This window comes from Poecile atricapillus, chromosome 1 (assembly GCF_030490865.1).
Source record: "Poecile atricapillus isolate bPoeAtr1 chromosome 1, bPoeAtr1.hap1, whole genome shotgun sequence".
Classification (NCBI taxonomy): domain Eukaryota; kingdom Metazoa; phylum Chordata; class Aves; order Passeriformes; family Paridae; genus Poecile; species Poecile atricapillus.
Window position 1 is genome coordinate 121,941,493 of NC_081249.1, and position 14,859 is coordinate 121,956,351.

General features: G+C 38.5%; 1 protein-coding gene across 2 annotated transcripts in view; it reads left to right on the forward strand.

The window, feature by feature from the left end:
• Positions 1-14,859, forward strand: part of MPPED2 (metallophosphoesterase domain containing 2) — a 101,429-nt gene that overhangs the window by 29,489 nt on the left and 57,081 nt on the right. For both annotated transcript variants that reach the window (XM_058847556.1, XM_058847566.1), the window contains exon 3: positions 6,752-6,933. In XM_058847556.1, coding sequence (XP_058703539.1) covers positions 6,752-6,933 — 182 coding nt within the window. The remainder of the gene's footprint in view (positions 1-6,751; positions 6,934-14,859) is intronic.

Here is a 14,859-nt window from a genome sequence, read left to right on the forward strand (position 1 = left end):
CTATAATTGTTGGAAGCGTTAGCAGTAAGCTGCTGAGCAGTGCATTGAATCCTCCTGTGGGTTTGTAAATGTAATTTTTTTTTTTTTTTTTTCCACATTGCACCAAGACACAATTAATGCCATTTCTGTAATAAATATCAGACCTCTGTTTTACAGTCTCCAGAATCCTCTAAGGCTTTGGTGGGTGACACATGTGGATGGAGGTTTCCAGAAGAGATGGGGATTTCTATTTGGGGTAGTCTGTTCTTAGATATGTGTGCTTGTGCAAATAAAATCTACCAGTGAGAGTGTTGAAAGGTATTTGCATCCCTTTGTTTTTAGCCATAGAAGAAACCAGATGTTGGCTTGGTGTTAGAGCACACTGGAAGGCAGACTCAAGTTAACAAAAGCATTAATATGTATGATTTAAACAATTAATGGCTGACAGTGGCCAACTAAAGCAATACTAGATTTTGGCATTAATTTTGTTTATTGAGAGAAAATTAGTATTTGGCTTTGTGTCTTCAGCATGTGCTGTATCACAAAATCAACTCTGTGTATGGGCATGTAAATGTTTTTCTGATGGGGAAATGTAAATGACATTGCATTTGTGTTCATGTTTTGAAGATTTGTAAATTGGGATATTCAATATTTTGTTTCAAAATGTAGATACACTTGCAGTTTGATGTAGTCCTTCTCGTCTGTGGTCCTAAAAACCCGGTTGAGAATTAGGAAGTTGACCTAATAGTCTTGAGGTTTGGTTGGTTTGTTTGTTTTAAATAAGAACAATTACACATCTTTTGCTTTCCTTCCATTTTTTGGATGCTGCCAAGCATGCAGGTGCATTTAATGCTTTTTTTTCTTCAGCTGAGAGACTTATTGATAAATGTTAAGAAAATAAATTAAGCCACAAGTTTCATATTATTGCCCTGTTCCAGGACTTGGGACTGGCTCTAAGAGCAGTAACAAATATCACAGCATAACAAAGCTGTGAGACTTGGATATAGAAACAAATACATTAAGCACTGTAGCAAGCAGTTTTCACAGAAAAAAACATTTTTTTCTCCTGAATTTTCCATGCCAGAGGGAGCATGTGTAGAGACAGAGGTATGAAGTCAAAGAAATAAAAAAACTGAAGATATAGAAAATACATTGCTTTTGTTTTTCCATTTCAAAAAAATTGTCTTCCACTGTCTTAGCTGAGGAGAGGGAGCTAACAGCATTAAGAAACAAGCTTTTAAAAGTGTTTTTGCAGAAAATACTTGTATTTTAACCCTGAAATAAACATACCAAGCTAACTGGCTCTTTGAAGAAGTATTTTGTTTGCAAATTTTGAAAATGAGAGTAGCAAGAAAAGTATGAAATTTTACAAGAGGAAGCTAAACTGTGAATAAATACAATGATGACTGTTCATGGGAGGTAGGAGTAGGATGATTTTTAAAAGCTAGTTGTATAGATATATTTTAAATGTGGAGTAGTTGCTAGATAGGACATCTCCAAGTGGCTCCCAAAACACAGAGTGAGTGCAACACCACACATGGATTTTATGTGGCACGCAGACTCGAAGTCTGTGCTTAAATGGATGTATAATGAATACTTATTTAGATGTCATAAAAAATAAACCCACAAATTCAGTCACAGATATACCCAGTGGGGTAATTACTGAGATGAAAAGCCAGCAGATGAAGTGACACAGTCTAGGAAGGACATGGGCCCGTATGTCATGGGACTATTCGTGCATCTGGAGAGCCTGGGAAGAGTAAAATGACTCTTAAAAAAAAGTGGTTTTCTGAGCTGCCTGCTGACTTGTTCACCTGTAGCAGTGCCAGCAGAAGCAGCTTGCAGAGTGGTGGGTTGTAAGCAGGAAAAATGCTGATTTGAGTTGTGGGGAGTGGGGCCGGAGGAGGGATTTTCAGCATCTGTTAATGTTTTGTCCAGCATAGGTGCTGCATTCATCTGGGTGATTTACTCCATGTTGGGGACTGGAAATTTTTCCTGGCTTCATGTTTAAGATTTTTATTCCATCTTCAAGGATGAATTGGTTACTTGGGAATCCCTCTGTAAGAAGGGATTTGGAGTCTGCATATCTCAAAACCTGAGAGAGCAGGGCAGTGAACAGTCTGTGGGGTTTGGCTCTCCAACCACAGGCATTCCCAGGGGCTGGCTAACCCAACCCAAAACCTTTATTTCCAGCGTTTGAACTCACCCATGCAGAATTATCCTTTACAATCAAAATTGACTCCTTTCAGGAAAATGGTGCTTGTGTATTTTCTGAGTTGTTTTGAGGCAGGGTCCCAGAGTGGCTGTGCCTGCAGCTGTGTCTGTAGGAGGGTTGCACTGCCCTGCTTGTCTCAGAGGAGCTTTCCAATGCTGCTGATTTATAAGACATCGTTATGACTAACTGGTGTAGGCTTGGGCTGAAATACACAGTTAAAATGTCTGTTCCATAGCAAGACATCCTAAATCAAGTCCTTTGCCCCTGTGCACGTGGAAGGCCCAAGGTGCTCCTCCTTTTGTGAGCTGCTGAATTCAGCCCCCACTACCTCGCTCTTCAAACCCCCTCGATATCGTCTGTGTTGCTCATGTTTGCTTATCTAATCTCTCACTTTTACATTTTAAATTTAAATTAATTTTAAATCACGGTGAAATCTGCTGTCTGATGGGTGAGGACAGGGTACAACCCCAGGATGGAGCAGCACTGGGCTGCTGTGTGCCCTGGTAGGGCGAGGGGCAGCACTCCCCCCCGGCTGACACGGATCCAGTGCTTTGGAAGGGCTGTGGTAGCTGTGGGTTTGGGGAAGGGGCTGCTGAGTGATAACCTGAGCAAGCCAAATCAGAGCCTGGATAATGCTGTCCTTCCATTAGGAACTGCAAATTGGAGGTTCGTACCTGTGGGACTCTAAATGAGAACTGCTGGTGGTAAGGGCAGTTTAGTAAAGCCAAGTATTTATCTGATAAACAAGGTTCTTCCAGAAGTGTATGAAGGTTACATTGTCCCTTCTGATTCCTGAACCCTTGTCATAAATGCATTAAATGTGACAGATCTTACATTACTGTCATGATCTCACAAAGCAGTCATTGCTCAACTGCCTTACGGGATTTCATTCTGGGTCCTACATAAACTTTTTTAAAAACAGCCAAGTGCCTGATTTTCTAAGGTGCAACATATGTTGTTTTCTATTTCCTGATTACTGCATTAATCCTAATATATGAACATTTAAATTATTCTGAAATATCTCTTGCTGCATCTTTCCATGAGCATGCTGTTCCAAACGCAGTAGTCAAAATAATCTGTGAAATGTTTCAGTCTGCCATGTCAAGAAGACAGAAAAAAATAAAGTGTTGGTGGTGATGGAGAGTGTCAGGTTTAGCTGGTTGCACTGTGTTTGGAGCAAAGGTAAAGAATAAGTTGAATTTCTTAGGTGTGTGCTCTGATTCAGCGGGGTGGTGGTGGACAGGGGTGAAATAATTATTTTATTTACTTTTATTTTAATTTATTAATTTTAATTTATTAATTGTATTTAAAAATATTTTATTTATATTTATATATTTATATTATTATATATATTATATTCATATAATATTTTAAAATAAATAATTATTATTTATTTACTAATTATTTTATCTGCTGTTGAACTGCAGTAAGGGTCAGATACATGGCTGCCACAGAGGTTTTAGCAATGGCAGTGTGCAGCCCTGCTGGTTTGTGAGTAGATCAGAGCCCAGGAAGAAGGGGTGATGCTCAAAGCCCAGAACCTGCTGGTGTGTCACCAGGAGCTGTGAATTGCCTTCAGAGCCCAATCCTCCCGGGATGCAGCGGGGGAGGAGACTCTCATATTGCTGTTTGCCATGCTGTAGCTGTGGATGAAAGGAGAACTTGAGCCTTTAGGACTGGCAATAACACCACTTTTATTAAGTTTCTATTGAAGGACTATTTTGAGTAAGATAAATTGATGGACTGAACACAATAACCTTCAGTATCTCACTTTCAAATACTTAGTAGGCAAGCACTACTGAATAAGAGAAGAAAGCCAAGATGTAGAAAAAAGGTTACTTGGCAACATCACAGTGTTTGTAAAGAAGAGGAAGAAGGGTCAGGGACTTAATGAATTTTGATTATAGAATTTTCTGTAAGTAAGCCATTGCATGAATAGAAAAATCCTAAACCAGATTTCCGTGTCATACTCTAATAGGGGTTGCCTCAAGCAGAACAGGGTTTGTTTGGCTGCAAACTGCAGAGAATAGCAAAAGCATAGCTGCTGTGTACAAACAAAATTGGACTCCCTGGGGCAGGCAGTGCTGGTCATAGCTCAAGCAGAGATATTCTGATCAAGTTATGTGGTGATGATGAAAGCTGGTGTTCATTTTTTTGTGTTGTGTGGAGTAAACATGCTTGGAAGTAGGGAAATGTTGACTGGGGGATTCCCATATTTTGGAAGGAAGACACCATGGTGAAAAGCACTGTGTCTTCTGATTGCAGTTCTGCCCAGCTTGCCGGTGCAAATTCAATGGGTAAATTAAGTTTTTTCTGGAATAATAACATTATTAATTTCAGACCCTTGCTGAGGGAAAGAAAAAATAAAATCCATTGATTGTTGGAGTTTTGTCATGGGTTTCTGCAGTGGTAACCAGTTGCACGGCTCAGGTAATTGTACCTGGTCCTTAGGATGGAACAGGAGGTACAATACCAAACCCCAAAAAGAGTTATCTACCAAATTCTCTTCTCTCCAGTCCAGCTGGCAGTAGAATCTGTTTTTAAAGTAAGCATCATCTTGCAGAGCCTGAATTTTGCAAATTAATTCAGTGGCCCATGTCAATGAGGTATGGTGCTTTTATGGTAAATACAGCTTGATTGGAAAGGCCTAATTATGGTACCTAGGAAAACGCAGTCTGACAAATATCTCCCCCCTACTGCTTCCCCCACTAATAGTTTAGCTGTGAAAAGTCTAACAAATAGAGTAAATAATTTAAAAATTCTAACAAAATTAAATTCTGACTCAGAATCTTGTCAGTAAGTGCATTCACAGGGACAGTTTTCCCCTGGAGACCAGGATATATTCCATATGGAGTCTGATTTCTGGAACCACTCTAAAACTCCCCAGAGCAGAGAACTGATTTGCACCCTGGAGGATGTTTATGGTCTTTCACACCTATGCAGGGAGCTGAAGTTCAAGGCACTGGTAGAAGTTTTCACACTGTTCAGTGTATAGTACAAAAATGCTAATTTAGCTTAACAGTTCAGTAAACAAAAGTAATACTTCAAAAGTCAGTATTTTCTTAAGGTTTGTGCTTTTTTTGCTATTACTGATCATACATCTCATTATAAGTGTGGAGATTTAGGACAAACAAATTCACAGTGATGTCTATTGGTTTTTCTTTTCAGTGTGGAGAGCAAAACTAATAAAACCGGTTTAATTTTAGTTTTACTTTCAGACGCTGATTTTTGAATGCCTGTTGTGCCAGTTTATCCAAATAAGTCTTAGAACAGCATTATTTTGGATGCTTTAAAGTAGCTGGAGCTTGGTTTCACTAGCCTGATAATTTGAGATGTAAGTGAACTATTATTCTGACATAACTCCTAAATACCTCAAAATTTCTAGCTGAAGCTAAGCTCTAACCATGATCAAAGTGGCACATCAATGGAATAAGCTGAAGTTTTGTGGAATTGGGATGGGATTTTCTGTGGCACTAATCCAGATGCTGTGCTATTCAAGTGTTGAGCAAATCAAATTATGGTAACTCTGCAGAGAAATCATTTCTATTCCAAAGTAGGCAATGGCTTGCCTTTTGTATTTAAGTGACTCTGTTACAAATTAGAGCTTCTAACCACTAAGTATGCATAAAGCATTTATCTTACCTAATATTTTTCTCTATTCTGCTTAAAAAAAAAAAAGCCACCAAAAACCAAATGACCAGACTCCCATGATGGGTCACATGTAGTTGTTAAGATCAAATTACCAAATATAGCTTGCAAATAACCAACTGAACTAAATTTTTAGCATTGTTTGCTATAGGGGGGGAAAAAAAAGTTTTGTATGTATATTATATACATATATATGTATATATGTGTATATGTATATATATATACACAAATATAAGTATATATGTATATATATTATATAAATATATGTATATAATATATATATATAAAAATAAAAATAAAATATTTATAAATTTAAATATAATAAAAATATATGTTTTATAGCTTAGTGTGATAGCACATCAGTTCCTGGCTTTATAGATTCTGGGAAGACGAGCTCAGGATTTTGGATGAGTTTAGGAAGCTGTCACTAGGCTTGGTTCTGCAGTTTCCAGCTTCCAAAGCACTCCTGAATGTACCTTATGGTGTGTAAACAAATACTCTGTGCTGGAATCTGGAATCTTGAACAAAATCAGCTGCTAAGCTCAGGTGAGGATCTGCTCCTGGCCCACCTGTCAGACCTGTTATTTCATGTACCTGTTTGTGTATAAGGCACAGGATGTAAAACATCCAAAGCCTCCTAAATCCATTTTTTCCAATGTTTAAATACACTTTAGTACCAGAAAGTGGCTGTATCTAGTGTATATTTTAATCTTCCTTTCCCTACCAGGTAAGTTCTTGAGCAGCAGCGTGGTCCCTGCTGGGTTTTTGGCAGTGTTGTTGCAGAGCGTGGTGTCTGTCAGTGGATGCGTGGATGCTTTCGTCGAGAGAGATGTGTGCTGATATATGTGAAATAATGGATGTGAGGGTTTTAACCTTGTGACTGTTACGAGATCTTTGTGTCTGCTTTAGGGTCGACCCTATCCCATATGACACTCCAAAACCAGCGGGCCACACGCGCTTTGTCTGCGTCTCAGACACGCACTCCAGAACAGATGGCATCCAGATGCCTTATGGGGACATCCTTCTTCACACGGGCGATTTCACCGAGCTGGGACTGCCCTCAGAGGTCAAGAAGTTTAATGACTGGTTAGGTAAGGAATTACTGCGTTTTGGTGACCCCAATTAACCTCTCCTGTCCAAGTGTCACTCACTGCCTCCTAATTGAATTAGGGCACTCGAAAATCTCCCCCCACCCTTACTTCACTTGTCCTCATGTGATGTGCTGTTTCTAGCCTCAGTATAATTCTGTTAATTAAGACAAATTTAGAGACTTTGCTGTATTTCTGCGTTACCTTGGGGAAAAGGTTCTGTCATTGCACAGCAAGAGCTCTCTGGGAGTGCTGAGGAGGTGGTGGTGGCACCTCATACAAAGAGTGCAATGTCCCAGTTTGGAGGGGTTTTGTATCCGCAGCCAAAACTGCTGCTCGCTGTATTTTGGGTTTGCTATAACTTAAAGCAGCTCTGGAAGATTCCAAGATATTACAAGCTACTTGGAAATGATGAAAGTCCTTCTTCCCACGATATACAGCATGACAGAATCAATAATACTGTTTGGAAGAGGAGAATTTTTTTTGGGGGGTGATATCCACGTGCATGCCCTTTTGAGTTGGAGCACTGGCATTTTGACTTTGATCACGGGCAGTCAGCACCACTTTGGTAGAATACCTTTCATATTCTGCTGTGTTTGACAGCAGTGCCCTGGCAGCACATTGCTAGAATTGAGGGCAGTTAAATAGCAGCAGCAGCAGAAAACCAAAACAAAGGAGGGGAACTTGTGCAGGAGGCTCCTGTGGTAAATGGCAGCCTGGTTGTGCACTGCCAGGTCACCTCTCACACTGGAAATACCCAGAGCTGAAGGTGACTTGAACAGCTGATTTTCAAACAACATTAGAAAGAGTTTACAGCATTGTGTAAAAAATATTTCAAAGCATGGCTTTGTCATCGGGTTTTACTGCACTCTCTCTTGCTTGCTGTGTGATGGCAGCATCTCTACATGCCTTTAATAGAATCATTTTATTGCACTGGAGTTCCTTGGCTGACCCTTCAGGAGATATGTAAGAAACATTTGGATTTACAAAAGGAATTTTTAAATAGAAGGACTTCTACGTTGTCTGTCTTGTCATCCTTCTTTGCATTTTGTGCATACTCTTCTTTTTACCTGACCTCTTCTGATTTCCACAACCCTATTTTAATGAATGTTTTCCCTTCTGTTTTATTGCTGTGCACGTGGGAGTGGGGCTTTCTGGTCATATCACTGTAACTTAGCTTTATTGTTCTTATTTCTAGAAAGTGATACTAGATATGATAGGCTCAAAACTACCCTTTTTCTGGGCATGTAATTGCAGCTCCAGAAGAGGGTATTTGCCTTTTGGGGAAGCACAGATCTCCCTGAGTGCATTGCTAAGAGCAGTGTCTGGCCACCTGAGTTCCTCTTTGGCCCTTGGGTAATTTAAGAAATGCTGTTTCGATACAGCCAGGCCAGTGCTTGGCATTTGAAAACACTCAGTGCTGCAGAAAGCCAACCCAAATAATCTGCCAGGGTGCTTTCACCCTCCTCTGGGGAATCTTGCAGCGCTGGCAGCCACTTGGCATTCCTTATATCTAACAGGGGGTTTCAGGATGATATTTTAGCACACAGATCCTTGGCTTAACGTTCCCAACAGAAGAATTATAACCCTTTGAATAGGTTGTGTTCCAGTCTCAATAATTTACCAGGGGACTTTCTTTGCATGTATGCATGGCTCTTGTAGAAGACAGTATAGTATTTATGTGAGAAAGCAGATTTTGCAGTCAGATTCACTGAAGCTGGAAGCTTTAACTGTGTGAGGGCCTGCTGGCTTTGGCCTCAGGCTTTCATATTTCAGATACAGAGAGTTTTATTTTTTATTTTTTTTTACATTTTTAGAGTCCACTTGCATTTTCTCATTTATATATATATAATATATAAATTATGACAATAGCAGTTACTAGGTTCCTGGCACAGGGCAAGACAGTAAATTGATTCCCCTGTGGGAATGTTGGTGAATACTTGCTTCAGTGCATCCTCACCAGGACTCAGACTAAAGTCAGGCATGTCCTTTTGCCACTTTTTGCAGACTCCTATCTGCAAATTGTGTTGTGTTCTACCTGTTACTGTGTTATTATTTACTGTGTGTGTTGTGAAGATTTCATTCCTTCACAGATGTGAGGTGATGATGTGCAGTAGATAAAAAAAAATACATTTCAGTGGCAGGAAGGAGCAAGCAGGGTTCCTTTTGCCTCCCCAGTAGTATCCTTTTTCACCATAGTTGGCAGGAACCTTATTCCAAAGCTACACACTGAGAACTGCCATCAAATATATGGTGGTCCTTATAGAAAAATGTTTTCTTGTCTTTCATGGGTCTGGTTTTCTCCACTGGCAATTGTGTTGTGTTGCTGCAATGAGGACAAGGCATCTGTATCATTTATGTCATGAGGGAGAGAAAACAGATTAAAGCTGAGTTTTATTTTGCAGCTTATTTTACCTATTCTGTGGTAAAAACCAGGGGTGTGCCTCCATTAGAATTATATCATGGGATAACTAAAACACTGCCTAAATAACTGCCTGTAATTTTTCCTGTCAGTAAAGCCAAAGGGAAAGTGAAAAGGTGATTATTCTGAGCTCCTGCCTTGCTTGTAGCTCACTGGGCATTACATATACCAGAGTTATACAGGGCTGAGAGCACTGCTTAAAGCTCTGCAGTTTTATATTTTTTGGTTTTTTTTGTTTTTTTTGTTTTAATATTTTTTTTGAGCTTCGCATCCCTTTGCAACAATTTGAGTCTTTCACCTTGGCATCTTGTCTGTCCATTTCATTAACACTCATCCTCTTCGTTGTCTCCACAGCCAAGCCATGGAACTTGTCTCTTTCCCACTCTACCAAGTTGTCAGCCCTTCCAGCAACTTTTGCTAGTTAAACGCTTTTTCCCTTTGGCTGTTACATTTTCATTATTGGTTTTGCATGGGAGTCATCTGGGCTTATACATTGAATAACCTCTGTGGTCACTTAGTGATTACATACACTGGCTGAGGTAATTTATTCACTTTGTTTTGGTGAACATGTCCCTTGGGTCTTGTAACTGCTGTAATCACTTGACCTTAGGGACTGTTAAATGGTTTAAACACAGTTATTTTAAATTTATAATTGTTTTCATTAAAAATCTCTTATACTAACTTAACTAATTTTGCAGTAAACACAGCATTATGGGCTGAGGAAGAATTGAGATGTTATTCTGTGCCAAATATATATTTTTACTGAATGTTTCAACTTACTGTTATTATCTCTGTTCATATTTTTCCCATCCATTTTCATTCAGTCATATATGTGAAATGAAATAGAAGAATATCTAATTATAGCTCTGTCTTCACAGTGCAATATTTCCTTTTCTGGGTGATGGGAAATGATTGAATAACTCATAAGAACTGAAGAAAAAGCAAAGATAAATTCAGGCAGATAGATCTTTAATGAGTTGATATGTTTATTTTGCTCAGTAACTACAGGCCTGATTGTGCATATCCTTGCTTGTGTGAATAATTTGAATTCAGTTGAGAAATTTTTCTCAAATAGCCCATTTTGTATTTTTTTTTGTTTAGCGATTATATCATCACTAAACAAATCCTGTGTTCATTTTTTTGGTTCAGTTTTGTTTTTCCCCCCATGCAAGGTTTCTATTATAAAGAGTAATAATTACTGCACAATCTTGCAGCAGTAGACTGGATAAATTCAGGTGACCTTACTTGTGGTTATTGTCTGTGGGCTGAAAGTTGAATTTAGCTAGGTTTTTCCTGACTTATTCTAGGATTTAGCATCTTGACTGTTTCATTTTTTTTGTCTTGCTTTAGTTCTCAATATTTATTTCTTTTAATTTCTTTGGGATAATGACTGTAAAAACTTTGTGAATGGTGTAGTGGCCAAATATGGGTTTGTACTGGAGCAAATATTTCTTTACCTGTAATATGTGCTTGCCTCTAGTGTAAACATTCTTGCTACAGCTAAAAAAAAATCAGCTTTTTATTTCTGTGCTGTAGTTCCTTGATCATGTTGGTTGAAGTGAGAATGATCATATAATTTTAATGCAGAGGTTTTCTTATTATGCTCTGCATATGTGGATGTGGTCCTCAGCAAAGTATTGTCAATTATTTTAAAGTTGATTTTTGTGTGACTATTAGTAATTGAAAATAGCAGAATCTCCTTGGAATTGCTGGTTGTTACGTGGAATAGATGACAAAATGTAAATGTGGTGTTGCTCTCAGAACTATGGACAGACACTTAGTTCCAGTCTACACTTCAATTTATGCATTAGGGCTGTGGAAATCTGAAATTATATTCAAAACTGTTAAGCCAGACACCTGCCAGAATGTGTTGGATATTGAAGATAGTGTAATTCAATTTGAAAAAAAAAATTTAAAAAAATGAACTGTACCAGAATAGTATAATTGTAAGATCAAGCTCTTTTCTTATCACTGTTTAAAAATGCAGGGTCACATTCCACTTCTATCCTTTCTCAATCTCTCTGGTCTGGTTTAGTTATCTGGCTTCATCTCCTCTCCAGGCATGGCTCATTTAGGGTTTAGAGTAAGTGTGTTCCTTTTACAAATGTACACTGAGAACAGTTTCAGTGTGATGAAGTGTTTGTTCTTGAGGGCTTTTGCTCCGTAAAAGTATATTTCTGATGTGAATTATTTTGGCACCAGACATCACACTATTTTAGAAAAAAAACAAAAACCAGTAAGTTCTAAATTTCTCCAGCTTCAGAAGGGTATTAGCTCAAAGTATACTGGGGTAATTTAGAACCAGAAGGAAGCTTGTGAATATTTTAAAGTTAAATTATGGCAATAAAAACAAATCTCTTCCTTTTTTATAAATTGATTTATTTCTGATTTGTGTTTTTACCATCTGGAGCATATTTTGAACTCTATATTGCTCTACTTGTTATAGCTAGAATGAATAATTGACTAAACATAAAATACCATTTTTGATGAACAAAACTCTGAGCACTTGAAAAAAAAAAATTGCATTCATTGCAAGTGAAAGAAAATGCTGAGGTAGCTTTAATCCTGTGAGTATGTGTGAGTTTTGCACAGCTGTTCTGGGAGAGAGGGAAAAGGCTCCCTGGAAAATATATTAGTCCAGTTTTGGAAACAAGTCTGTCTTCTGTGATGGCCCTGGTGAGAAGCTTCCTTAGGCTTCAGACACTGGGATGGGATGGAAATATTTTGTTTAGAGGTTGAGCTGGTGCTGAGGACTTGTGGGTTTTTTACTGATTTAGTAAATTGATTTTAGTAAATTGATTCAGTTCTCGGGGTTATGTATCTCACTCTTGTCTTCACCATAAAGTTTAAAAAAACTTCTTCCTAGTTTATTTAGGGTTTATTGCCATATTACTACTTAAGAATATTTCCTTTGCTTTTGTTCTAACTCGAGCTGTGTTTAATGTCATGGTTAAATTCCCATTTGTACTTTCCAATTCCCATATCGCTTGCCTGAATTAATAATCGGTGCTCTGCTTTTATTTGCATATACCTTTTTATTATATATTATTGCTAATTTTTATCTTTGTTTTTTCTTCTCAGAGGAATACAAGAATAGTTTGAATGTTTCATTTTATTATATTTATAAAGTAATGGGAAAATACAACCACATTGATTTTTGGTAATGGCTCAATAATTTTTCTTGATGTAGCAGTCTATAGTGCAGTGTGAAAACAAAAGTAGGAAAAGGTACAAAATTCTTCTTTTGTGCCATGGATATTATTGCTGCTTCTTCGTATTTATCCCCTGCTCTGGGTCAGATATTAGATGCTTTGTGGGAAACAGAACCCCAAAAGTGTAACTTAGAAGGTAAAATAGAAGCAGTTGGATAAAATGAATGTTGAGGTAGTAAAATTTCCACTGACTAAAATGGAATTTATGCCTGAGGACCAGTGTAAGATCATTCATATCTGATCAGTTCTTTTTTGTTCTGCTTTTGTTATTCCTGGCAATTCTTCATAGAGAGCTTTCACAAAAATCTATTTTTGCTATCTCCTAATGGTCTGTAGAGAGGACGGTTTTTAAACTGTGTTTGCTACTAAAGTATAAAATTCTCTTTACGAATTGCTGTGGTCAGTCAAACCAAATATAAAGGTGTTATTTGACAGCCATTAGAAAACTTGGCTCAGGTGAAATGTGCTTTCAAAGAGAATAATGTTCTGGAGTGAGTGGCTCTTTGTAAGTTTAAACTAATATATTCATTTGGTAATTTTCAGTGAAAGAAAGGAGCCAGTGAACACTGCAAAGTATTGCACAATTCTTGAATGGATTTTCAATCACAATAATTGCTTGGTCATTTCTTAGATCTGCTTCCCTGGGCTGCTAATGTTGCCTTAGGAGGGGGGAGGGGATGATCAGGTTTCTTATAACAAGCCATAACAAAACCAAATTTATAAAAAACCCAAAATAATTCTTCCTTTCAATTCCCCCTTTCTCACAAATCCGCTTTGAAACAGAAAAGAGGTTTATGGTTGTTGTATTGACCAGGCCTAATGCCACTGAAACAGAAACTTTTATTGACATTTTCATCAGATTCTCCCTCTGCTGTACTGCTGCCACAGCCAGATACTGTAATGAGAATGATTTCAGTGGAGAGCAGCCGAAGGATGAATTCTTTGTACACTATCAGTTAATTTCTTCACTTGCAAATTTAATGGTACATCAAAAATACAAAGTGCAAAAATACTTCTCTCCTACATTTTCACACCGTGCACTCCATATTAACAATAGCTAATTAAAATAAGTCTTTCTGTTAGTAGAGCATCACATTCCAGGCTGGAGAGAACAATGGTTTTGGGGTGGAGGAAGTTGCTTTGAGCAGAGAGGGGTTGGGGCTGAGGAGAAAGCACTGCAGATTTTAGTATAATGTGTAGTGTTCAAAGAAATTTTATTTCATCATAAAGATTAGCAGGCTGTGTAATTCAATTTAAAGCTGGTTGGCAGTGTTCTGTCTATTACAAAGCCTTTTTTTTTTTTATTGCTACTATTTTTTTATGTTGTATGTGACTACAAAACCTAATAGACAGCAGGAACGATCTTTGGGTTTTGTACTTCCCACCCGCCTTTCTCTTTTCCATTCTGCATGTTAGGAAATATGTGAGATTACCTTAAACTGAGCTACAAAACAGTCTGTCAGTGAAATACCATCCTGGCTTGTATAAAATAATAATATTTTTTTTTTTTTTGTGGCCCAGCAGCCACTGAAAGTGAAAACCTGCTAAAAAATGTTTGATCAAGTGGGTTGAATCAAGCTTAGAACTCAAATGTTAGCATTTATTCACACTGATTGTGGATATTACTGCGCCATAGAAAAGCAACATGCAGCAATTTATGGTAATGCAAGACTGGCAGACCTTTATCTTACAGTAATTGCCTGTACTAGGGGGTTAATAAATGTTCCAAGAATTACTGACTTATTTTTTTTCTTAAAGAAAAACAGAGAGCTGATTATTGCTGGCTATAACCAGCCTGCGTAGATTGTTAATTAACCCGCTTCTTGCAGCGGGCTGAGGCTGAGTGTTTGGGCAAATCCTGCATCTGAACGGTGTCTTGGCACAAAAGGGCTGTGAAAGAAAGACCTGTGCAACTCCATGTCTCCCATCCACCCCTGCCAGGAGACCTTCAAACCTTAATTGCCTGTATTTAGAGAGTAGAGTGTTTTTGGAGGGTGGGTGTTTATATTTGTGGGGTACCACTGGTGGGGAGGAAAAGGAGAAGAGAACCCCTTTCCCCAGAGCTAAAGGAACTTTTGTTTTCTTTGTCCTGGGCATGGCAGGGAATGATGGCACCTGCTCTGCAGCACAGGCAGCATCCTCAGCCCTGCTGTGGGTGTGCTGCCTCACCCTGTGACACCAGGCTGGGCTCAGCCTTGGGCTGCCTTGTGGTGGCCCTTCCACAGCTTTGGGAAGGGAGTTTCTCAGGGTTTGTTGTGGCTTTGAGGCTTAGGTCACTTCAGTGCCTCTGAGCTG